The sequence below is a fragment of the Macaca fascicularis genome, chromosome 14, assembly GCF_037993035.2.
Source record: "Macaca fascicularis isolate 582-1 chromosome 14, T2T-MFA8v1.1".
Classification (NCBI taxonomy): Eukaryota; Metazoa; Chordata; class Mammalia; order Primates; family Cercopithecidae; genus Macaca; species Macaca fascicularis.
The window spans coordinates 82,497,269-82,523,094 of NC_088388.1; the positions used below are offsets into that span (position 1 = coordinate 82,497,269).

At 38.2% G+C, this 25,826-nt stretch overlaps 1 protein-coding gene and 1 long non-coding RNA gene across 51 annotated transcripts in view; one reads left to right on the forward strand and one right to left on the reverse strand.

The window, feature by feature from the left end:
* DLG2 (discs large MAGUK scaffold protein 2) overlaps window positions 1-25,826 on the reverse strand; it is a 2,233,585-nt gene that overhangs the window by 59,751 nt on the left and 2,148,008 nt on the right. For 42 of the 50 annotated variants that reach the window (XR_012423578.1, XM_045370161.3, XM_065528807.2 and 39 more), the window contains 2 exons: window positions 23,148-23,324; window positions 14,159-14,234 (listed from right to left, as the gene is read on the reverse strand). Coding sequence is in view for 49 of the 50 variants with exons in the window: in XM_045370161.3 (XP_045226096.1) it covers window positions 14,159-14,234; window positions 23,148-23,324 (253 nt within the window). In the remaining variant the exon portion in view is untranslated. The remainder of the gene's footprint in view (window positions 1-14,158; window positions 14,235-23,147; window positions 23,325-25,826) is intronic. The other 8 variants (XM_065528814.2, XM_065528813.2, XM_074014951.1 and 5 more) reach the window with 1 other exon arrangement.
* LOC135967086 (uncharacterized) overlaps window positions 21,797-25,826 on the forward strand; it is a 76,577-nt gene continuing 72,547 nt past the window's right edge. Inside the window, exon 1 of the long non-coding RNA XR_010580948.2 lies at window positions 21,797-21,968. This is a non-coding gene — a long non-coding RNA (uncharacterized lncRNA). The remainder of the gene's footprint in view (window positions 21,969-25,826) is intronic.

The window sequence follows — 25,826 nt, forward strand, 5'->3', positions numbered from 1 at the left end:
TAGGCATATGTGTGTGTGTGTGTGTGTGTGTGTGTGCGCGCGCGTGTGTGTGTGTATTTGTACTATGATGTGAGATGAAATTAAAAATGGTAAAAATGAGAATTAAAGATAAATAAAAAAAAGAAGCTTGTTTCTGGGGTTTCTGAGCTCATAGATTTAAAATAGCAAATTCAATGTGGGAGGGGGCTGGACTGAGGGGTCGCTCCAGGCAGCTATCTGCTGACAGTTCCAAGAGAGTACAACTGAGCACTGTGCAACTAGGCAAGAAAACCCCTCAAGTGTGGGGTCAGGAACTTAAACACAGTGCAGAGAGAGCAGCCACACAGGATGTCTGTAGTATAACTGAGGTCCATAATTATTCATTCAATGACTCCAAGGTGCCAGTCTCAGCTCTAGGGGCTGGGTAAATGGTATGGAGTAAGACCCAGAAGGGGCCTTTGCAGTGGTTCTTCACTGGGGTGTACTTTAGAGAAACAGTGGTGAGAGAACTGAGTCTTCCCTAGCACTCAGCAGGTGCAACTCCAAAATTTCCACACAGCAACCACAACCATGATTACGTTGTGGAAGAAGATTTAGTTTTACTAAAGTATCACTAATCACACTAACGCTGTAATTTTGAATTTTGTTGTTACAATATACTAATGTTACATATATGGTGTTTAATTTGTAAATTTATTTGAACACGATAGATGATATAAGAGCTATAAGGTATTTGCCCCTAATTTTGTGTTTTTTATGTATTTAGGTAACATCATCATAAAAAGATTTAGTCAACACTTGGGGTCGGGGCGCCCAGAAATATTATTTTCTTTAAAAGGGGACCCTATGTTCTTCACCTCATGGGATTCTTGTGAAGATTTAATGAGAAAAATCCTTATATTCAGCAAAAACATCTGGCTTATATGTAATCTTCAAAAAACATCAGTTGTATTATTATCACATTTAAAAAATACTAATCGAAGTCAATTCTTTATTTGCCAAATGTGAGCTTTGCCTATTACTGAGACGGGGATGAACACAGAAGTTCAGGCAGCTCATGGGATGAGCTGGGTCGTGGGGAGCTTTTACCTGCAACAAAGCAATCATTCCGTTCATTAGCAATCGTAGATTCATATGTGTCTTTTTCTGACTGTCATTTGGGGTTAGACTCCACTTCACCTAGAGCCAGCAGACTTGGGAGGTGTTCACAGAATCCTTCTGCATGAATAAGGAGTGACCAGGTTTGTCATTCACATTGACCTCCTGCCCCAAATTCATTATGGTATTAATTCTTTGGGCAGGTGAGCACAAGTCAATTATAGAGCGAAATGGTGGCTTCTTGGGGTCTTCCAGGAAAACCCACCACAACAAGAGTGCTCAAACAGGAAGTGTTAATAAAATCTTTACAAATGTTCATGAAGTTGTCAAAACATAAAAGGCAAATGGTATATCTGCAAACTTTTTACTTCTTTTCAAGTGAGATAGGCTTTCACTTATACTGACAAGTGCTTGCAATAAATTTGAGACAGCCATTGGAAAAGTTCTCACTTTGTAGTTGTGTCACTCAAATTTCTCAGAACTCTGTGAATGAATGGAAACTGCATTACGGTGATCACGACTAACAAATAAAAGATGTTTCTCATAGCTTCCCCATTGTTGCCTATGTATACCAATAGCCCTGGAGTATGGAAATTATTTTTCTCTTTTTCTCTTACAGGGACTTCAAGTGCACAGAAAGGGACAAATCATAATCCTTAGTTATGATATACCTTTCATTGTTTCATGCTTTCACATTAGGTGGCAGATTCATGGTGCTTACTGTGTTGTCATAGATAGAAAGATAGCTAGCTAGGTAGGTAGGAGGATAGACCGATAGATAGGTAGGTAGGTAGGTAGGTAGGTAGGTAGGTAGATAGACAGACAGGTAGGTAGGTAGGTAGGTAGGTAGATAGATAGATAGATAGATAGATAGATAGATAGATAGATAGATAGATGGATAGAGTGGGCTACTCATGGATGTTTTTCTTGAGAAGTACAATTTTGATTTGACTCAATAGCCTTCATGCTATGACTCTGGTGTAGCTCGCCTCTTAATGAGGTAGGTTTATTCCTCTTACATGACCCACTTTACAGAGGAGCAGTTGGTCTGTCTCAGATGACACGGCCAGTGGCATAGCTGGGATGGCAGTACTAAGTTTGTTGACTGCCTAAGAAGAACAGATCATATATCGAGAGTGCCAACTTCAAAGGAAATCCAAATCTTTTCCAGACCATTTAATGTTTGCCAAGAGCAAGGGCAAAGGCTCAGGTGTCCTTGTTTTCCCCCAGGCCCTAGTACAGTGCTGGACATGAAAGATGTCTTGTAAACCTTCACAAATTAAACGAAACTGTATACTAAATAAATATTCATGGGCCTCCAAAGAACAGTGTCTGGCTGTGTGACTGCAGAGAGGTCACTTATTTCCTCTGACCCTGCCTTTTTATTTGTCAAATGGATAAGGTACGAAAGTGCTCTGCAAATACAAGGACTTATTTTCCAGTATCCACAAAGAATTTTAGTCCTTGGGGAGAAGTGGATTTATCAGAGCCAGTTTTCTGGTTTTAACCTGGCAATCAATCTAAAATTAGTTTCAATTTTAAGAAGTTTATTTTAGTGACAATTTTATTTATTCTGACCTGGGTTGGTTTTCAGTTTAATTTGGTGGTTATTTCAGTATCATGCATAAACTGCCATTGATTTCTGATAACACATAGCAGTTACTTAATGCTACAGACTTGATTTGCCAGGTAAGGCAAATGTATTGGGGTGAGGTGTTGGGGGGATGCCTGCTAGAGGATAGATCTGACAGCATACATACAATTTTAATTTCTAGTCTGGGCTCTGCCAAGTTTATTCTCCTTTCCACCATCCTCCTAGTGGGCAATTACTTTGCACCATTTGTCTTTTATCCTTTCTCTACCAACTGGTAACTCATTCCGTTCAGGGTCCCCCACATGTTCATGAATGACATTTTTAACAGTCTCCCCTACATGCCATTGCCATCTGTGGGCTCCCTTCAATTTCTAGGATGTAGCCTCTATGATTTCTCCCCTGAGTCATCCCAACGTCCTCCCCTAGGTGTCTCCCTACTCCAGTCACTCCCAAGTCCCCACCATTCATCCTCCCAGCAAGAGTCAACCTCTTTATTCACAAACACAGCCTGTCACTCCTCCATCCAATAACCTTGAAGGGCTGCCCAGGACCCAAAGAATAGCCTCTTCAAAAATTTTAAAGGAATACTTAATGCCCTCTGTTAATGGGCCTCAAACTATGCTTACAACCTTACCGCTGCCCCACTGTGTGCACCCATTGAATGGAATACTCGCTGGTCTCACCAGATACCCTCTCTATTCGCTTACTTTTGCTCCTGCTGTTTTCTAAGTGTTAAAGTGCACTTACTCCTCAGAGACTTAGCTACAATGCTACCTTTTCTTGGAACCCTTTCTTAATTGCTCTCACATGGTAGGCTCTTCCTCCTATTTGAATACCCCTTAAGACTCATTCATGTTTTGCTAAATTTTTTTGCCTTATGCTATAGCTGTGTGTATATGTATGTGTGTGGTGTGTACCAAAAAGAAAGTCTTGGGATGGCAGAGGTGGGGTCTTATTCATCTGTGTCTCTACCCAGTGGCCAGAGCAGTATCCAGTGCATACAGGAAACTCAAAACCTATTTATTGAAATAAAAGTAACACTCAGATCAAGAGAACCTTCCTCTAAAGGCAACAATAAATTATTCAGTTCTGCATTCACAAGCTATAGCAAAAAAAAAAAAAAAAAAAAAAAGGTGAGCTGCACCTTCTAATTTACATGATTTTTCTCCTAATATACCACGTTCTTTATTCTCACATTATTTAATTCAATACTTATTGGTTGAGTGCCATAAACTATTTTAGTCCCTACATAAGTCAATAGTCCTGGCCTTCAAGGAACTTGCTATCTATTTTCCAGAGTTTATTATTATAGTTGAAAAATCACATTTCAGAAAGAGAAGCTATTTGCTCCAGGTCATATAGTCAGAAAAGTTAAGAATAGGATAGTCTGATTTTAGAGCCCCCCCCCCCGTCTTTTTAAATCAAAACGTAAGGTAATTAGGTATTTTTATAAATATTAAGAACATATTGGAAGCTGTTGCTGAAACTCTTTTCAGACATTACATGAGCTATTATTTTTTAAATAAAACCTTTTTACCCACATGTAAACACAGTGTATAGTTAAGAGGCAAGATATACTATTTTTACTTGCTAAGAGTCTGGCTATAATTACCATAGTGAGGAAGTCAGATGACTGGACATTCACTTCTGCATCTTTATCTTTCAGCGTTGATGTTTTAGCTTTGAGATAGTTAAAAACTTTTGTAAAGTGAAACCTGCAAGCTCAAAGGTATGACTGTAGGCCTATTACTATAGAGTCAGATGAAAGGAAGTCCTATAGTGAATCAGAATTTATTCTTTAATAATTTCCTAAGTAGAAATGGGTTGAGCTAAATTTTCTGAATAATACCTACCTTGAATTAATGATGAAAAGAAGATTTAATAAAAGCTCAGTGTTCTCATCTGATAAAACTATACCTGTTATTTATATTACATAACCACATATTATACAACTCCTATTTATATTACCTTAGTCTTACCATCACTACTTGAATGGATAGAATTAGCTATGCTAATAACATCTGGAATTAGTTCATATGTAAAAATCCTCTAAAGAATAAATTATTTTGATTTGCTTGCACAATAACAATATGTCATGCAGGGCCCAGCTCTGCCACTTACCAGCTGTAGGAGCTTGGGTAATTTATCTATCCTTTCAAAACTTCAGTTTTCTTATCTGCAAAATGGGCATATTTATAATATTTACCTCACAGGATTACCGTTAGGAGCAAATGACCAATGGTTATAAAAATAATATGTAGAAAATAACAAATCTACAGATGTTCAGAGTAACTGGTATCCTAAATGAGATGCAATGGTTCTCCAAAGCAATAAGCACTGATCAAGTGTGTTCTTCCGGAAACTCCTATAGATAGCTACACAAGATAGCAGAGAACTCAGAAACCATCTGGATTTGCAGCCAATGGCAGGGGCAGGGGGAAGGGTTGAGAAATCAGTCCTGCTGCCAAGCTCCATCTTCCTGCCCATTAGAGTCAGCCAGTGGTAAATTCTCTCCCCAACTAAACAAGCACAAGGTCAAAAACACCTTATGCAAATGCACGAAGCGCAGTTTTGGCAACTCTCCCTTCTTCCTCTGTGCAAAAGGAGATTTGGAATCTAAAGAAAAGAGTACTGTTAGGAAGTTGCTCATTCTAGCCTTATAAGGGTGAGAGTTTAAGAGGTATGTGCTTGTGGGTAGGGGTGGGCAAAAGATAGATGAATATTTCTTAGTACTTTACATATATTGTATCTTTTAATATGATTTCTATTTTTATATATTAGCCTTAGATAAATTATGATAATTGATAGGAGTTGGTTCTTGTGTCTGATTCCAAACTTTTCCACTGTGCCTGTGTATCTCAGATTAGTAGCATGCCTAACAAAATCTCTGGGGAGCTTGTTAAAATGCAGCTTTCCTGCCCCTATCCCCAGAGATTCTGATCCTGCAGGACAGGGTTGAGCCTGGTCATCTCCATTTTTAATAAGCACCTCAGCTTATTCTGATGTAGATGCTGCAGGATATACTTTTTTTTTTTTTTTTCCTGCTGAAAATTTTCTGGTTTCTTCTCTCCACAGCTACTCTGTGGTTCTGGGTCAGGTCTTTTCCATGTCTTACCTGAATTATTGAAATGGACCCCTGCCCTCTGAGGCTGCCTCTCTCTGGAAATTTATTTCACACCACAGCAAAGTGATCTGCTAAACTCTAATCTAACCTCTACTAAATTCCTCCCAAGGCTTTCCACTGCCGTCAAGATGGAGGACCTTCATGACCTGGTTTCTAACTTCTCTGCGTTATCTCTGGACACTTGAAGCTCTGTACTTATGCTTTGCACTTAAGTAATGTTAAGCTTCCTTGGCTTCCCTGAGAACACTGGGCTGTTTCCTGCCAACAACACTCTTTTCATCTTTTTACACCTGATTAGATTTTACTGATTCTTCAAGGTTCATTTTGAACGATATCTCTTTTAGAAACTAAAATATATTATAAACATGAGTATGTGTATGTGTGTATGTACAGTGAACAGATTTTTCAATTATAAATTATAATACATTTTGTATATAAGGTTGCAGATTAACTTGACAGTTTCAATGGCAGTGCTTTTTGAATCCAAGTGGCAGAAACGCATGTACACAAAAATACATAAGGAATATAGTTTATTCTCCATACCATTCCACAGAATAGCGGTTTCCCCATCAGCAACTTGAGACAAATAAATAGACTATGAGGAATACATAAAATAATATGAACTTTTTCATCCCAAAATATTCCTTGTGTTCCATCAGCTTTCAGGGTTTACATAGGACACGCCTTAACATGTCTCAGACATGGAGACTTGACTGGGGTTTCCTCTGAGAACCATTTGCAGAAAAGCCACTAGTACATCTTGATCAGACAATTATCTGTGTGGTGGCTCAGGTGGTTCTCAGTGGACATGGGAACTCAAAGTTTGGATAGATGTGATTATCACATTCAAAGAAAAATATAACAAGTTAGAAAGTGTCCCCATGTTGGGCTATTGAAGCTGCAAAATTCCCTGGACATATGCCTATCTTTGTTCTTTATATATAAAAATATAAGACTGGTTAAAACCACACTGCATGCAGTATAGGGAAAGAATCCAAGAGGAAAGGTGAGCCAGGAAGACCAGTGAGGAAGGTGTTAGAAGGCTCGGAATAAGAAAATTAATAACAAAGACATCAAAGAGCAGCCTCTTCTGAGTTTATTCACCTTGAGGGCAAAGCCTGCCTTCGTGATATCCCCTGGAGTGCAGCAGTGTGGCTCTCCTTCCACCTCTCCTCCGTAGATCTCTAGGTCATGTCTGGACATTTAAGATCTTTGCCTAGCTCTGGCCATTCCAAGACCGGCTCCATTAAAGAGCTTTCTTTTGAGGGCAGTAATGACATTTCTTTTGTCAAAATGTCACTTTGAAGCTGTGACAAAATCAATCCCCATAACTCACTCTGGTGAAGCAAATATAATTCCCATCTTGCTAACGAAATACTGACATACTGATTTTTTGATAAGTGACACAATAGCAGGTTCTACTACCAGCTCTCTGTGTGTCCCAGAGAAATGAGTCTCAGTTTCTTCATTTGTAAATGAAGTCAGTGGTCGTATGGAAAGTTCTAAGAATCTATGAAATAGAAATGAGATTTCTCAATGCCAGCTGCAGTTTGATTTTGGGAGTTTGCTATCGACCTATCACTGTAGCTTCTGCCCATCCCCTCTCTCATAATCAACATCTCCTCTTAAAGGGTAAGGCTTTGGAAAAAGAAATAGAATATTACTAGGAACAATTGGGACAAATGTCCAAGGATGATAGTCCTCTCTGATCTCTTTAGAAATGGTTTCCTGTTTTGCTTTCCTATTGCCGCTGTTTTGAGTTCAGGTTTTCAGAATCTTACACCCAGAACACTGTAATAGCTGTCTCAAACATCTCCTACTGTCAGTCTCTCTCTCTCCTCCAACCTTTCCTTCCCACAGCTCCCAGACTGATCTCTCAGAAACCCACTTCTGAACATTCCATTCCCTTTGCCCTAAGAAGAATGCATTGAGTAGCTAGTATGTTTCAGGTAGACATCGTGCTAGGTGCTGGGGCACAACGGTGAGCAGGTTCAGATCTTTGCCTAAAAGGACCTCATAATGCAGCATGTATAGGCAATGATATAGGTACCTTCAGGGTATTAGCCCAGAGAAAATCACCTAGTCTGGTTGGTCACAACCCTTAAAATTCTTTATTGTTTACAAGATAAAGTATAAGTTTCCCGGAAAATTTTAGGCATCAGAACTGACCTGAGTCTAACTTTCCAGTTCTGAGTCCTTTCATTGTCCTTCACAAATTGTTCCTTGTAATGAAAGTGAACCATGTTTTATTTCATACTTATTCAATACTTACTTCTAACCCCAGTGCCTATTTTCCTAATCCTTCAGCGCCCCCTAATTCAAGCTGGAATCTCCTTTTCTGGACTGAAAACATGTTTTCTGCCCATCTCCTTTGGTATTAATCACTTCCTCCCTGTAGACACTCATTCTCTCCCCCAGAAGACCTGCTCCGTCAGGTCAGTGACCATGATTTATTCATCTTTACACCTCCACATTACTTATCAAGCTGCCTTGTATTGGATCTAGTAAAGGTTTATTAAATAAATGAATGAACTCATTTACCAAGACTTGTTCCCTCATTTTATTTTAGCAGGCCACAGTGAGAAAATGTGTAGCTCTGAGCTCACTTTAGAATGTTCTCCTTCAGAAAGATGTGCATCGTCTAGGAAAACCAGCTTCTCCTCAGGATTTAAGTTTATGCCCAAGTTAGGTTTTGACAAAGCTAAACTCAATTTAATTTACTTCTTTATTTTTCTTAAATTGCACAAGTGTTACATGATGTCAATAAAAAAGAAAGCATGCTATAGTGAACAGATTGTGAACTTTGGAATCAGTCAGACATGTATTCAGGTTTCTTCACCTCTCTAAGCCTCAGTTTCTTTAAGTCTATAAAGAGGAAATAAATAATTTCCTTTGAAGTCTTGTGGTGATTAAGAGATGTATGTATGCTGGGCATTGTGGGATTCCAGCACTTTGGGAGGCCAAAGCAGGAGGATTGCTTGAGCCCAAGAGCTTGAGACCAGCCTGGGCAACAGAGAGAGAGACCTTGTCTCAATTTTATTTTTAAAAGAGAGGTGTATGTAAACTGTCTGGGTTTTTATAACAGGTACTCATATTACTTCGAATAACAACTATCATCTCTGTTCTGTCCCAGTCCAAGGATAAATAGGACTATTTATTTATTTATTCCATACCTTACTTTAGAAAGGGTTTACGGTGTAAAAGGGACACTTACACATTGCACATTGCTGACATATAGTAAGGATACTGATAACTCTCTCATACTCTCTCTTACATATATTTCCTTTTTTTATATACTTAAAAAAGAAGTTTTGCATAAATCACTAAATAGTTATTGATTTTTCAATGCAGAACAGCTTTATTCTGAAGGTTATGCAATTTCCTAAACCTCTCAATAAGTAACAGAATGGCTGGTTAATGATGAAATTGATTTTAAAAAAAGGTAGAAGGACAATAAAAGAAATTAAGGGATGTTTAAGTTTTCACTAGAGGCTGGTTTGACTAGAGACTCATTAGGAACTTAATAGACATTCCCAGGGGAGCTTGATTGCATTGCTATCTGGGGCATTGAGATGGGTCTTAGGGAGACCTATCCAAATAGATGGCTGTTTGAAGTTTTTGAAGGGGTCTGCATAGGTTGGATTTATCTAGGCTACTGAGACAATAGTCCACTTTTCTTTGCATGTGTAGACATAGACTTTTTAAAGGCACACAGAGTGGATAGAAATCCTGGGTATTTCATTTGTAGCAGATGAGCACTTTCAAATGAAGAACCTCAGATCCTTCATGTATACTTTCAAAATCCAATAAGCTTCTAACCTCATAGCCAGGCCTTCCATACAAGCTTTCTGGCCTTTCTGACCTTCTTTGTCAACCCCATTTGCTACAACTCCCATCATGACCTTTGCACACTGCTGTCCTTGACTTGCTTAACCCTATTCTAACATGTCTGCAATTTCCACTATCATGTTCATGCTTTTTCCTATGTATGTGGCAAACTCCTACTGAAAATCTAAGATCTTGTTCAAATATTGCCTCTTTGAAGCCTTCTCTTTTACCTAAGGCATATTTGTAATGCTGTACTTCCTCTGGCTTCAACAAAATCAGGTATAGTGTGGAGTAATGGAAAGGGCAGGCTTCTGTTGTCAAAATGATCTCAACCTGATGCTTGCACCTACTAACTGTGTGATCTTAGGCAAGCTAGTTAATCTTCCTGAGGCTCAGGCTCCTGATTTTTAAAATAAAGACTGTTGATCCCCTAAATTTATGGAAAACATTAGTGATGCTGTATTATTATTGCTTGACTGCTTATATTTCTCTTTTCGAGCCTGTTGCGATGAAAGATCATATATATATATATATATGTGTGTGTATATATATATATATATGTTTTTTTTTTTTTTGCCACAATAGAAGATACCTAGCATAGTGCCTGGTGTTTTGCAGCATTCAATGTTATTGCAATCAATGAAGAGTTCTGGAAAAGTAACTCAAGCACTGACAGTCACATTAAAGTCCAAGTTCATCTATAAAGTGCTCTCTGGTCATTCCTGTGACGATTAATTTAAATTCTTATAGCTCGTGTACATACTACTAAGGCTCTTGTCACAGCCTGCTTTCACAGACACTAATTTAATCTAAGCTCCTCCAGGGGAGTAACCTTGGCTTTCACTCTGGGCTCCTCAGGACATTTCACAATGCTCTGAAAATGCCAGCTAATGATAAGGTTATTTAAAACACCCTATTATCCTTCTCATTCCAGACAATTTTCTTCCCCACTTTATGCTGAATTTATTCCAAGGTCCCAGAGAATGAGGCTTCTGCATCAATGACTTATTACTGTAGTCCTTGCCTTTAGTTCAAAGTGAGTGGCATCTCCTGACCGAGCTTTCCCAACTCTCCACATAGTTGTTCTCTCCTTTCCTCAGTGCATTTTATCTCGTGTTAGTGGTCCTTTGCTTTCTACTTCTGGACAAGTCTTCTTATTAATGTATTTTCTCATAGGAATTTGGAAAACTTTGATTTATTACCAATTAGTGCATGAGTAAATCTCATGGAGAGTTACTAACGTAAGATACCCTAAAAAATCATCGAATCCAGCAACTGCAAATAGAGAATAATTCCCAATGTTGTGCTAGAGATGACTCAATCATGGCATTCTTTTTTCCTTCTAAGATCATATATGGCCTCAGAATCCTTTTTCAAAACAATACTCTAGATATAAACTATCAATCCATTAGTGTACTTAGGAGATGAAACTTGTTTGACATCCCTGACGTAGTTTAAAGGTTTTATTTTGCTAATAAGGGCCAAAGAACAATAGTGACTTAGTAGTGAGCTGAAACCAGAACCCAGGTTATTGACCCTCCTGATTTTCCATTCAGGGCTTCCCTTCCCAGATGATTACTCCTTTCTTTCAATAGCCAAGTTCTAATAATTTACAATCTATTCTTTGGCAAATACCTAATGGTGTTTAACATGTATGATTAAAAAGCACATCATATATGTTTCAGCCTTACTGAAAAGACATCTGGCCTCTCACTGATGTTAGGAGCTCTTGGGGAAAAGGGCCTATACTAGACTTTGTGTCCTTCTAAAGTTCTAGTCCTGTTTCTGGCACATGGTAGGTATTCAATAAAAATCCTCTCACATGTAGCCAACTCTCTCTGTCTGTCTGTCTGTCTATCTATCTATCTATCTATCTATCTATCTATCTATCTATCTATTATTTATCTATCTATCTACCTATCTATCTATCTATCATCTGTCTATCTCAAACAAATAGGAGGTCTATCCTTAATTTCTCACCAGGAATCATGGAAAAAAATTCTACCTCTTGTATACAAGTAGTATTTGTTTGAAAGGACTTTATGTCATGATGTCACATACCCTCACTTTTACTTATAATGACATCCTATGTTTCAATAAATTTTCATTTCACTTGAATATTTTACAGGAGGGTAAATTATTATGTCAATGACTGGGCTCCCTTATGATTCTTCTACTTAGAAATAGAAAGGGCAGTGCTATAATTCGGGCCTCAAAATCCCCGAGAAATGATAGCTTTTCTTTTTCTTGTTTTTCATGGTGACAGCAATTGACCATAATTTGTGATTCTGTATGATATTCATAAGCTACAATTGTTAGGATAGAAAGGCAAAGAAAAGGATATGAAGAAAAAGAGAATAGGAAGCGAGAAGATGGGGAAAGTTATTTTACAACACAGCAATAAGATACTAGTATTATCTCTTCAAAGAATTGATTTAAAAAGGTGTACGAGCCACAGCTAACATCATAATTCATGGTGAAAGACCGAATGCAGTTCTATTAATGTCAGGAATAAGACAAAAATGTCTGCTTTTGCCATTTCTAACATTATACTGAAGGTTCTAGATGGTGCAATTAAGCAAGGAAAAAAGGCATCTGTATTTGAAGGAAAGAAGCAAAACTCTCTCTTTTTGCACGTATATGTTGTATATAGAAAACCCTGAGGAATTCACTAAAAAACTGTGGCTGTAGCAAGTTTGCGGGATATAAGATTGATATATATATATATAAATAATCATATTTCTGTACATTTGCAATGAAGAATCCAAAAATGAAATTAAGAAGACAATTCATATGCAAAAGAATGAAATCAGAGCCTTAACTCATGCAACATACAAATACTAACTCAACGTGGATCAAACACCTAAATGTAAGAGCTAAAATTATAAAACTCATTGAAGAAAATATGATGTAAATCTTTATGACTTTCATTAGGTAATGGTTTCTTAGATATGACACCAAAAGCAAAAATAACAAAAGAAAAAATACACACATTGGACTTCACCAAAATTAGATCCTTTTGTGTACAAAGAACACTATCAAGAAAATGAAAAGACAACCCACAGAGTGGGAGAAAATATTGTAAAGCATTTATCTCATAAAGGATTAATAACCCAACTATATAAAGAACTTCTACAACTCAACAATAACAAGACAACCCAATTTAAAAATGGGCAAAGGATCTCAATAAACATTTCTCTAAATAATATATACAAATAGCCAATAAGCACATGAAAATATGCTCAATATCAGCAGTCATTAAGGAAATGAAATCAAAACCCCAATGAGATAACACTTCATACCAACTAAGATGGCTGTAATCAGAAAGACATATAATAACAAGGATGTGGAGAAATTGGGACCCTCATACATTGTTGTGGAAATGTAAAATGGTGCAACCACTTTGGAAAACAGCCTGTCAGTTCCTCAAAATGTTAAGCATAGAGTTACTATATGATCCAACAATCTCACTCCTAGGCATATGGAAATAAAAACATGTCACAGAAATGTTTGTACACAAATGTTCATAGCAGCATTATCCATAACAACTACAAATTGGAAACAACTGAAATGTCCATCAACTGATAAATGAACAGATTAAATGTGGCATATCCATACAATGGAATATTATTTGGCAATAAGAAGAAATGAAGTACTTACACGTTCTACAACACAAATGCATCTTGAAAACATAATGTAAGTTAAAAAAAAAAAAACCACAAAAGACCACATGGTATATAATTTCACTTCTATAAAATAGGAAAATCCAGGGACAAAAAGTAGATTAGTGGTTGCCTATGTTGGGGTGGGTGGGGGTGGGAGGATGGGGAAATGGGAGGTGACTGTCAATGCATATAGGTTTTCTTTATGGAGTGATGAAATGCTCTAAAATTGATTGTAGTGATGGTTGCATAATTCTAAATACACTAAAAACCACTGGATTGTATTTTTTAAGTGGGTGAATTACATTGTATGCAAATTTTATCTTACAAAGCTATTATTTTAAAAAGATGTACATATGCATATGTGATTAAATATTCTAATTTTGATGGCTAAATTTTAGTTATTAATTCTCTTCTATGTCTGTCACAACAATCCATGTATTCATTAGATAATCCATGTTTCTATGACTACAGTCTTAGCTCCATAATGTGAATCAGACTAGATATATTTTCTGATGAGCAGATACTTTTTATAAAATCCATCCTTTTAGCACATTAATTTAAAAGGAAAAAACTTAAAGAAACAAAAACCACCTAAACTATCTTGTTCTTCTTCATTGTAGTCATTACATCACCTTCATCAACACATTGCTTCTGCTAACCACTTGCAGCTTTACTCCCAGTGTTTAAATATATTTACCATAAATCCATTTCATCAGAAATGATATTATTAACTTCAGCAATATACTTATAACAGTGCTCTACTGTCTGGTAGCTTCATAATTTGTTTGCTACTGAAAGCCTAAATGTGTTAATTATAGTTAAATCCATGGCAACTGAGAGAACTTGATGTTTCCATCATTTTGTACCTACCCCTTTCGAATCAATCACTCCAGGTTTGGCATTAAACTTCACTGTCTTCAATCGGGCACGTTCCTTTCTTTCCACCCTAAAGCAAATTGACAATAAAGAGTCTGTCACATGACAAGGCATTTATGACTAAGTTCCTTAGTAAGTGAAGAACATTTTTTTCCTCCAATCCTTGCAGCTCGAATAAAATGTGTTCTAAAATATTTCTCTTCCTTTGTTCCATATAAAAAATCTTGGTACAAAGTCTCTAAGTTTCTAACACATCCCTTGAAATTACTCCAATACATACACTGAGAGTCACATCATGGTATTTGTAAGCAACAGAGAGGTAGAAAAAAATAATATTTGTTATTTAAATGCTTAAATAATTAAATCAAAATCTGTTTCAAGAAATCTCAGTCCATAAAGATGAACACCTATATTGGAGACTAAACAAGTGTTTCCTCCCTTCTCCTTTTCTCTCCTCCCCTTTTCTTCTTTGTTTTTCCTTCTCTTCCCCTTAAGGACACTAGTGTATTTAGCTTCAATTTTTAACCAAACATGTTATATATAATCTTGAACTTTCCTTTTCCCCAATGTCCTTCTGTCATCTCTGCAGATTCATTGTTTTCCTGCTACTTCGTTTATTCATTAAACACTTAATCACTGCCTACCATGCATCAAGCAAGGAGTTGGGGAACAAAGAAAAAATATTCTAAAAGCATGACTGCAATGAATTCTTAGCAATGTTCTTTTGGCAAGAACAGTGGTGTAAACAAGCACAGAAAATGCTGTAGAACAAGATGGCTGATATCAATGTGGGAGCACATATCTCACTGGGAGGGTACAAAGGAAGACTAGAAAGCATTAGGGTGGGCTTCTTGGAGGAAATGTCAATTTATCTGAGACTGAAGGATTAGAAAGAGTTTGTCAGTAGGGAAATTTCAGGGGGATTTTTCACAGCAGGAACAACACATGCCTCAACCTGAAGATATGAGTGAGCTACAAGATTGCAGAAAGATTCTAGTACAGGGTACATAGGGGATATATAGGATGGGGCGGTGAGGCTAGCGAGGTGACAGACTCCTTTTAAAGGGTATCCATCCACATTTTGGACTTGAGTTTTTTCCTTGGGAATCATCGTAAGTTCTTAGAGGATATAAAGCAGCGAAGTGATAAAGTCAGATCAGCTTTTAAATAAACAACCCTGGTCAAGGTGTAAGATAGACTGAAGGAGGGAAGGAGCAGGAGGAGGTTGGGGGCCTATTTAAAAGCTGTTGCCATAGTCCAGGCAAGAAATAATGAGAAATGATAGTGGGGTGGAGAAGAGGGAAAGGCTTGAGAAATATTAGGAAAATAAAACTGGTTGGACTCTTTCCTGTTTGAAGGCCAGGGTTGAAAAAGAGGAAAATAATCTAAATATTTCCCTGATTCTTCTGAGCCCCTCCAGTTAGACATGATTGCTCCTTTCTGACTGGAACAGTCTCCATGTCAGCATTACATCTTGATTTCCTTGTGTTTACTTACATTTGCACTGCATATACAGGGTTGTATGTACCTTAAGGTACAAGCCCACTTATCACTTGATGGTGTTTTATAGCAAGTCCTCAATAAATAATTGTCCAGCAAAAATAATATTCATTGCATTGTTTTAACATGACTTCTTGTTTAAATATTTCTAGCTTTAAATTCAAAGATGTGGGGGAAAAAGAGAAAGAAAAAACCTGAACCTACAGAAACTTAATGGTTTATAAAGTCTAAGCTATTCATAGATCAATAATTAACAGCATACTCCTTTCTAACTGAGAGCTCTTTTGTGTTCCCAACTGAAACACAGTGAAAATCAGGGTTTCTATAGTTACAGAATGGAATTGCAGAATGTATTTATTTCAGTGTGAGAGTAGAATATCTGAGTGGAAACAGCTGAACAAAATTTTTCAAATCTAACGTCATATGTTAAAACAATGTGAGGCCGGGTGCGGTGGCTCACGCCTGTAATCCCAGCACATTGGGAGGCTGAGGCGGGTGTGGATCACCTGAGGTCAAGAGTTCGAGACCAGCCTGGCCAACATGGTGAAACCCTGTCTCCACTAAAAATACAAAAAAAAAATTAGCTGGGTGTGTTGGTGGACACCTGTAATCCCAGCTATGTGGGAGGCTGAGGCAGGAGAGTCACTTGAACCCGGGAGGTGGAGGCTGCAGTGAGCCTAGATCATGCCATTGTACTCTAGCCTGGGCGACAGAGCGAGACTTTGTCTCCCCCAAAAATAAATATAAATAAATAAATAAATAAGAAGTAAAACAATGTGTTCCACCAAGAGTTTCTACTTGCACCAGATGCACAACCGTTGGGGAGAAAGCAAGATAGATTTCAGATAAGATAAGCTGCCAAGTGGAAAATGGTCACTGGTAAAATGCCTCCTTTGAGCTTCATCACTTCATCACCTTTTCTCGATTTTAATCCGAGTGCAAATGTAATTTACATTCGTCTCTTTGTAGTCTTCTAAAACTGTTGTTAGTGCCCTAACTTTATTCCGGCTTCTTTGCATTAACTGGGCTAAAGTCAATGCTTTGGCATCATTCAGTGATGCCAAAATGACTGTAGTATGCAGAGAATACATGGTTATTTGATCAGGGTGTGCAAATAAATTCTGCATAAACCCACAGAACTCACACAGGTTCCAAACATACATAATGTTAGGAGGAGCTCAGTATTCAACTCTCAGAACTGCTTAGACAGAGCATTCTAATACTGTCCCCTACCCTGAAGCTCAACTCCATTTCCATGTTTATCCTTTTCAATTTTCTTGAGAAATGTCTCTATTAGGAAGATTTTAGTGGTTCATCCCTTAAATCTTAAAAAGGTTGCAAAGAATATTAAGTCAGCCAGACACACACACACAGACACACACAAATGCACACACACACATACACTCACCTACCATTTTCTATAGTTTATTATTAATCTTCAAACAGGTAATAGAGAAAGTAAAAAAAAAAAAAAATTGAAGCCATACGGAGGTCACATACTTCCGGGTCACTCATGAAGGAAGTTGAAAAGTTTTGCTTCCGATTTGGGTTGAAAGTTTCATTAATAAGTGGAGTTGCACCATATAATTATTAATAAAGTTCCTTTGCATTTACATCATCTCATTTGGTCCCCACAACAACCTAATGATTTAGGTATTATCAATCTCATTTTATAACTGAAGAAACTGAGACTTGAAGCTTACCAGATCAGAAAGTGGTAGAAACACAGCCTGAACATACATTCTCTAACAGCTAACTTCAGTGTCTGTCCATAGCCACTCAATTTGGGAGACAGCATTCAGGTACCTCCCAAACCTGGATGATCCAAATTCTCAATAAACGTGAGATTTTTGGATGCAGCTTCCACAATTTGAAGGCACATACATATCCTTAGAAGTCTGGGCTGAGGTTTTTACAAATGATAACCAACATACCCTTGCATCCCCATCTCCCTAATGTCCTGAATGCTATGAATATTATTAATTATTAAATAAGCCCCAACCAAATTTAAGCATACAATCATTGAGTTAGTAGCATACCACAAGAGGTTGACCTCAAAATTCAGAATAAATTTACTTTAAACACAGAAGTCTGCTTAGTTAAATCCCTATTTGAGTTGATCCGTCTCCTCAGCACACCAGCAACCCTAGTAGTGCATTCCCATCACAGAGGCTTGCATTACTGCCTTGGGGTTCTCTGCAAACCTCTTTCCTTAAGAGGGAGGCTATGTCTGTGGCTTATCTTCCTCATCTGCCTCAGCCCTTTCCTCTCTTCTAGCTCTTTCTGGGATGCATGTGAATGGTTTGCTGCTGAAATGAGACTTAAGTCTGGAAAATAGGGCTCTAAATAATGTGACGTATTTTTTTTCTGGCAACAAAAGCTCAAATTTTGAAAAATGGAAAGCAGCTATTATTGGAATGTACACTAAGTGTTAGAAACTGTGCTAAGGACTTCACCTATAATATTTATAATCCAGGGTCCGATATGAGCTGGGTACGTAGTAGTTGCTTAATGAGCCTTTGTTGAATGAGTGAATAAATGAACTCTCAAGGGGGCTACTAGTTCTTTACCTAATTGTGAAAACCATTAGGCCAGGGAGTTTAAGTGAATTGCTGAACAACCAGTTTTTCCCATAAAAAGTGATTCGTCATTTCACAACTTACTTTCTTGGTAAGAATCTAGGTAAAAATTCAGTATCATTTTCTCTTATTGTTTTACTGAGTAAGACTCCTTTGGCAAATAAATATTAAGGTCCAAAGGCTTTCACCTAAAGAAATTGTGGACCACCTGAAGAGACAGATCAAATCTCAATGAGGACAACTGCCTTACTTCCCCACTCACACTTAGACTCAAGCAATTAATTAGATTGTTTGAGCAGAAATAATCCTCCCTGTCCAAATCTCATCACTGACCAAAATACCGAAAACATAAATGGAATGGTAAAATTTGAGCAATCGATTCTGACATTTCATATCTCCAGAGAGCACCAAATGGCCATGTTTTAATAAGCCCAACTGTCTCCCTCTCCCTCTCTCCCATCTGGTATTTTTAGGTTCTGGCCAAACCCATAATTGGGTCAGGCTTGGAGCACTGGACAGTGGAAACATCATTTGTCCCTGGGAGTTCCTTTCCCTGTGCTCCACAGGCCCTGTTGGAGGGAGAATTAGAATGTCACTCACATTAGTGGCCACAGGCTTGCTGGGAAGGCTAGGTGAGTAAACTCTTATGTAATGCCAGCCATAAGCTGCCATCTGAGAGCCCAAGTGACCCATCACTGGGGAACAATGAATAGACACTTGGCTTAAGAGACCGTGGGACAACTGGGAGCAGTGGCTTATGCCTATAATTCCAGCATTTTGGGAGGCTGAGGTGGGCGGAACACCAGAGGTCAAGAGTTTGAGACCAGCCTGGTCAATATAGCGAAATCTCGTCTCTTCTAAAAGTACAAAAATTAGCTGGGTATGGTGGCGGGTGCCTGTAATCCCAGCTACTCAGGAGGCTGAGGCAGGAGAATAGCTTGAACCCAGGAGGTGGAGGTTGCAGTGAGCTGGGATTGTATTGTACTCCGTCTCAAAAAAAAAAAAAAAAAAAAAAAAGGAGAAAGACCATGGAACAAAACCCAGCTTGGCCTCTTACACACTATGTAATCTCAGAAAAGTGATTCTATGCTAAGAGTCCAGATTTTAAAGTCACACAAGTCTGGGTTTGAATTCTGCCTCTTCCACTTACCAGGTCTATAACTTAGGGTGGTCCTCAACCTCTTAGGATTTCAGATTTTGTGTTGATACAATTAGAATAGTAGCGCAGACTTCAAAAATTTATAATGAATGTTAAATGAGATAATATAAGAAAATTGTTTTGCACAATGTCTGATCTATAGTAAGAACTCACTATACAATAGGCTGCTACTAAGATGATTATGATAATGCTGCCCATGATGTCACTTCTCATTACTGGTCCCAATTTCCTTACCTGTAAAAAGGAAGTAATACAGGTACCCCATTTCAGGTGCTCGCTGCCAAAGTCAGTCCCTTTATGCCAGGTGGGAGCAAGACATGGACTTCCAATTTTCCCTCTTAAGAGACCCTGAAATGTGGGCCACCAGACTTGAGAGCTGAAGGGCCAAGAAGAGCCCCAAACCTTTGCAATTGCTCATAGAGACATCATAAAGGCATGTGTTTGAATCCAGGCTTAGCCCCCTGCTGCCACTGTAATTTTGGCAGGCTACTTAAATTGCCTGACTTTCTATTTTCTTACTTGGCATATGCTCCTAGGGTAGTGTTCCTGGTGTAGTGTAAAGTCATCTGGCTTTGTTATCAAAGAGACTGGTGTTTGGTCAGTGGCTGGCTGTGTATTTTTGGGTAAGTTACTTGACTTCTCTGATCCTCAGTTTCCTTGTGAGGTTTTCGTGAAGATTAAGTTGAAATCATGTATTTGAAAGTAACTGGTGCAATACATAATCAGTGCTTACATCAGATGGAATTCACTCTCTGTCTGCTGCCATTTCACTTTCCTGGCCTTTACAAGATAGCCCGCATTGCCCTAATCACAGAGTAGCTGTGCCACAGTTACATGTTGGTCCCACAAGTGATGGGCTCCAGGCAGTGGAGTCACAAGTGATGGGCTCCAGTACATGGCACTCAAATGCTGCCCAAGCAATGCTTGCTGAATTGAATTTTGCCAGCTCCTATTTTTGTACCTTTGCGGGGCAAGATTGCATATGTCTTAAGTGCAATTCTGTAGCCTGGATTCAAATTCCCGTTCTACCACTTACTACACGGGCAATTTCAGGCACATTAATGAACCTATCTGTGCCTCAATCTCCTCATTTGTAAAATAAGGATAATAATAGCAACTTACTCATAGGGTTCTAATGAGGTTTAAATAAGTTAATAATTGTAAAGGGCTTACAACAGTGTCTAGCACGCAATAGGAATGTTTTGTTAAATAAAATTTATTCACCATCTTCAGAAAAAAGGAGGGGGAAGGTGATAATATTCATACTTTTCATCTGATGGTTTCATTTGGGATGATTAAATGACATTATCAATAGAGAAACATTTTTGTAAATGGCATAAAGTCATACACTGATGTTATCCATTATGAGATTTAAAAAATTTTCCAGATGAGCACTACTAGGTAAATTATACTCAGGAAACAGGCTAGAAAGAAATTAACAATTGAAAAATAACATCAACCTAATAAATGTAGGTTTTAAATTGCATTACAATAAGTACATGAGTACTCTTTGTGGGGTAGAATTATAAGTGATTTTTATTTTCTTTATGTTTTTCTAGATGTTCCCACCTTTCTACAATAAAAGGTATTACTTTTACAAATACTTAAAGCAATAAAAGTTACTATTTTGAAAATAATTAAAAACCTAAAAAGAAAATTTGGCAGAAATTTATTTACAGCTATAAATTATATAAATATATATATTATATAATATATATTATATATATGAGGTGGAGCTACTGTACCCTTCATAAAAAGTAGAATGTAAATAAATATCAACATTGCAGTCACTAATTAAACTTATTTTCCAGGTCAGCTATACTCTGGTTGTTAAGATGGTTCTCTTCCAAAATAAGAGAGAAATAGCTAATTCAAGAATGATTACCAGCAGGTGGAAAATTATTTCAGGAGGAATAGCATTGAGAATGTTCTTCTGGAGAAAAATGATGCGCTAATTGAACAAACAAATGACTTGATAAGATTGGTTAGAATCATAGAACTTCAGGGCTGGAAAGAACCAGAAAATTGTATAGTTCAACTCCTATATCCAAAGTTTGAATTCCTTTTCTATCTTCCCAGATAGTCCATGCCATCTTTAGGCAGCTCCAACTAATGAAAGGACTTCTTTAAAATGAGCTGACATCTATTCCCACATAGCTTTCCTTTATCCACCCCATTACTATCTTTGGGGCCATAATTCAACAAGATGGCTCCTTCTTCTAGAGAACAGCTCTTCAGACAGCTCAAAATAATTAAATCAAAGCAAACCAAAAGGTACTTTGTCTTGACTTTTTTTTTATTTGAAGTAAATGGAAATGGAGAGACCCAGAATATAAACAAGCCAGTGCTGAGTCAATGTTTAAACATATAACCTTTCGGAAAACACACACAGCCATTCTACAGTCAGAATGCCCTGGCAAAGCAATGTCAAGCAATTATCCAGGAGCCAAGAGGCTTAAAGAAACACAGAGAATTCTGCTGGTGGGAGATCTATAGGCACTGGCATACGGGAGGGAGAGGCTCCCTGGAATTTCAGCTCCTTCACTGTGACTCCTCCTGGCTAAAGGTAAGAGAACAGCTGAGGACCAGTGAGCCCTCTGCTTTCCATGTCACATTCTTCCCCAGGCTGTATGACCACAGGCAGAGAGAAGAGATCAGCTGTCTCGGGAGCACAAATATCCCACAGAGTTATTCTGAGGTTTAAATTCCATCTTCCCACTATGGTTTGTACTAGCCCAATCACTTGATGTGTAGTAGCACTTAAAGGCCCAGCTTCACTGGGAATATTTTACAGAGGCATTTGGGGTGTTTGGAGATGAGGATCAAAGCCCTTTGAGAAATCTGCAGCTTGAGAAAAATTAGTGCCTGCTTTTATTAAGCATCATTCCTGACTGATTTTGTACTATATCTAGTCTCTGGGACAGAGCCAATTTCTGTTTCTTGGATATCTTGGTGCCAAAGGGACATTTGTGAGAAGGAAAGTTCCTGTCTGGTGATAGATCCGCTGGGACAGATTAAGGAGTTGGCTGTTCTGAAGCACATTTCTGCTTTTCAAAAGTAGAGCTGAAGAAACGCTTGGAAGAGAAAGCATGATGCTCTTGATTTAGGAAACACTTACACAGAACTAAATATCTAGGTAGCTATTGGAAGTTGTGAGGTGGGAAACAAGAGTAAAGAAAACAGTAAAAAAAAGAAAAAAAAATTGTAAACCCAGTCAGTACTTAGACCTCACCAGATGTTTGACAGCTCATATCCCAAGCATCTGAATTTGAGATGAAGGTTTTCCATTTTTTTTCCACCAATATTTGTAGATATTACATAGCCAGGACCTTAGCCTAGTAAATTGCCTACTTCATTTGCCTTCAACTTGACCTTTCTATAAAATTCATTGGTAAATGTTGAAACTCTGGAAATAAATGGGCTGAATTTGTAAGTCAGCATATAAGCTGATAAGCACAAGTTTGCACATGCACACTCTGGTAAAAGTTTTAGGAACACAGTGTAAGCCGATTCTCTTTCTTCCTTTATTTCTTATTACAGTCACCAATTTTGGTAAAACCCTAATATAGGAGAAAGAGGATTTTTAATTCATGTCACCTGTCACCACTGACAATTTTCCTGCAGATTGACTATCCCATTTAAATAAATTTAATTTTGTGAACAGTTTCTCCCACCTTCTTCTTCCCTCATCTCCACTCCCTGGATAGCTGAAAAGCAAATATTCTGCTACAAAAGGCATTCTTACCTCCGTTTGCTGGGGATGACCCCCATCTCCTCACTGTCTCCCTCCAGCATGACTCTCCTGGCTTGCCACCACTCGTCATCAGAGGCATTGATAACGTGGAGAATATCTCCATATTTAAAACTAAGTCCTTGACTTGGAAGCCCACTGTCCTTGCTCTTGTCATAGTCAAACATGGCTCTGGAGGAAAGGACAAAAGAGGACACTGTTAGGAATCTCTGTCAGCACAGATTTAGGAGTTGTGGTTTCAAATGTTCACTCTTGCTCTGAGAACCCATCATCACGTGGTATCAACTCCCGGGATGATTCCCTGGGTCACAGTCCACACTCTCACTGCTTTGGCAACACACTAAAGTTAGCTCTTGCTTCTTCTTGGAGGTTACAGGGGCAGCCCACAGATCCTCAAAACTGAGATCTGCTTCTTTTCTTGGAGATCATCAGATGTTAGAAGGTGATAATAGAAGATGAGAAAGGCAGTTTACTACCTAATTGAGATTTTTTTCCCCTTGCATTACAATCAAATTTTTAAAATTACTAAAAAAAGTAAAATAATAAAGAGAAATATGGCTATCCTTCTAAATGAAGCATTTTGTACTGTAAACAAATCATCTCAGCTGTATCAGCCTGTAGAACTGTTTCTTTCGTAATGGGAAAAAACAGTAACAAAGGTCCACCCATTGAGTAGGTGATCCCTCTACTCAATGAAATATTGGACCACCACTGCAACTGGATGAAGAGGTTAATGCAATCACCTGAATACATGCATAAAATGCAGTAAATTAAAAAATGTATGCATATGTATGGGTATGGCTAGATAAAAGTCATATTAACAGCACGACAAATCTTTCTGCTTCCATATAATGCCGAGCTTACCTCATCATGGCACTTATCTCTGAATTACAATTCTTGCTTTCTGTATCATGCTGCCCTCACTAAAAAGCATTTGCTAAGTATTTGTTAAGGCCAATGCACTGTAATATGTGTGAATGGCAGCATGAAGGAGGTGGAATCAGAATCAAAATGATGAACAAGATCTTAGAAACTAGCTGTCATCTTTAAAAGGTGAACATTTGCCACCACTCCTGTATTGTACACATCCTGCTGTATATCCCATTTTCAAAAATCACCACCACACACATACAGCATATGACTTTCCCAGAGAAGCAGATTTCACTACCTGTCTGTGTATTCCCCTTTGATTTCATTCTAAGAATTTCCTTAGAGTATAACTACTATGTATGCAAAACTAGCAAGATCTGGGGAACAGATTTTTCTAAAAATCTGTTTTATTTTAGATTTTTCCACACTGAAGACCAAGTGTGGTTTTCTTCTTCTTTCTTTGTCCATCAAAGAAATGTCACATCTGCTGCCATGACAACAAGAAAGAGCTGAAGACAGCATCTATAGCTCTTAAACACAGCAGGAAAAGTATAATTACTTGCAACACAGTCCCTTCTTTCATTAACACTGTCTCCCAAAGATGGAATTTGGAGAGGGTTTCCTGGTCCAAGCTCCCGGAATGAATCATTTGCACCTTGACCACCCCTGCCAAAGGCTCAGACAAAGCCCCAGTCAGGAATGGGGAGCTGTGGAAAGACCAACACCCACTCCTGAAGCTATCACTTCTCTGATTCTGTGATGTGACATACATTAGTTAACATTCTTGAGCCACAGGTTTTTTGATGCAAAATTAGTCTAATAACAACACTCACCTAGAACTACTGTGATCCTTAATGAAATAACACATATGCAGCACTAAGCCTATAGTATGTGCAGTCTAGTGTAGTACAGTGTGGTTATGAATATGGACTACTGGGTCTATGTCCCGCTCCTACTATGTCTTACTCTTACAGCTAGTCAGCTGGGCAAGTTACTTAGTCTCTTTTAGGCTTCAGTTTCCTCATATACAACATAGTGATAATGATGACAATGATGAGAACAATACCTCCATTACTGAGTGCTGTATGGGTAAAATGTTACATAAGGTAATATACATATAAAGCGTGGACAAATGGACCTGGCACACAATGACAAATAGTAAGCATGAACTGATGTTTTTATTATCTCCCTTTTTCGTTCCGAGTAGATGCTAATACAAACCTTTTCTTTAGATTCTACTCTGTGCAAAAAGGAGTTAACGTAGCAGACCTGAGACTGCTGTTCTTGCTTGTAAGGGTGGCCCTTGGCTGACATCTGGGAAGTTAGATTTTGGGAGGGTTCCCACCATTTTCTCATAAGAATGGCTTACTGGGCCTAAACTGTTTGTACAAACAATATCATTTATACTGAACACCTGCTTTCTTTCTGGGAGTCTGATATTATGGTATGTGCTAGGCAGAGGCTGCCTACGTGACCAGCTCCCAGTAAACCTGGACATTAAATCTCTAATAAGATTCCCTGGTAGACATTTTGCACCTGTTGTTGCAATTTGTTGCTGGAAGAATTAGGCACTTCCTGTGTGACACCACTGAGAGAGTACTCTCGGAAACTTGCAGCTAATTTTTTCCAGACTTTGTCCTCTGCTCCTGTTCCCTTACCTGACATTGTTTGGTATCTTTTTGCGGTAATAAATCATAATCATGAGCATGATCATGCTGAGTCCTGTGAACTATCCTAGTGAGTCATCAACCTGGGAGTGGTCTTGGGGAACCCCAACACACGCTCTATAGATTGCAAAGCATT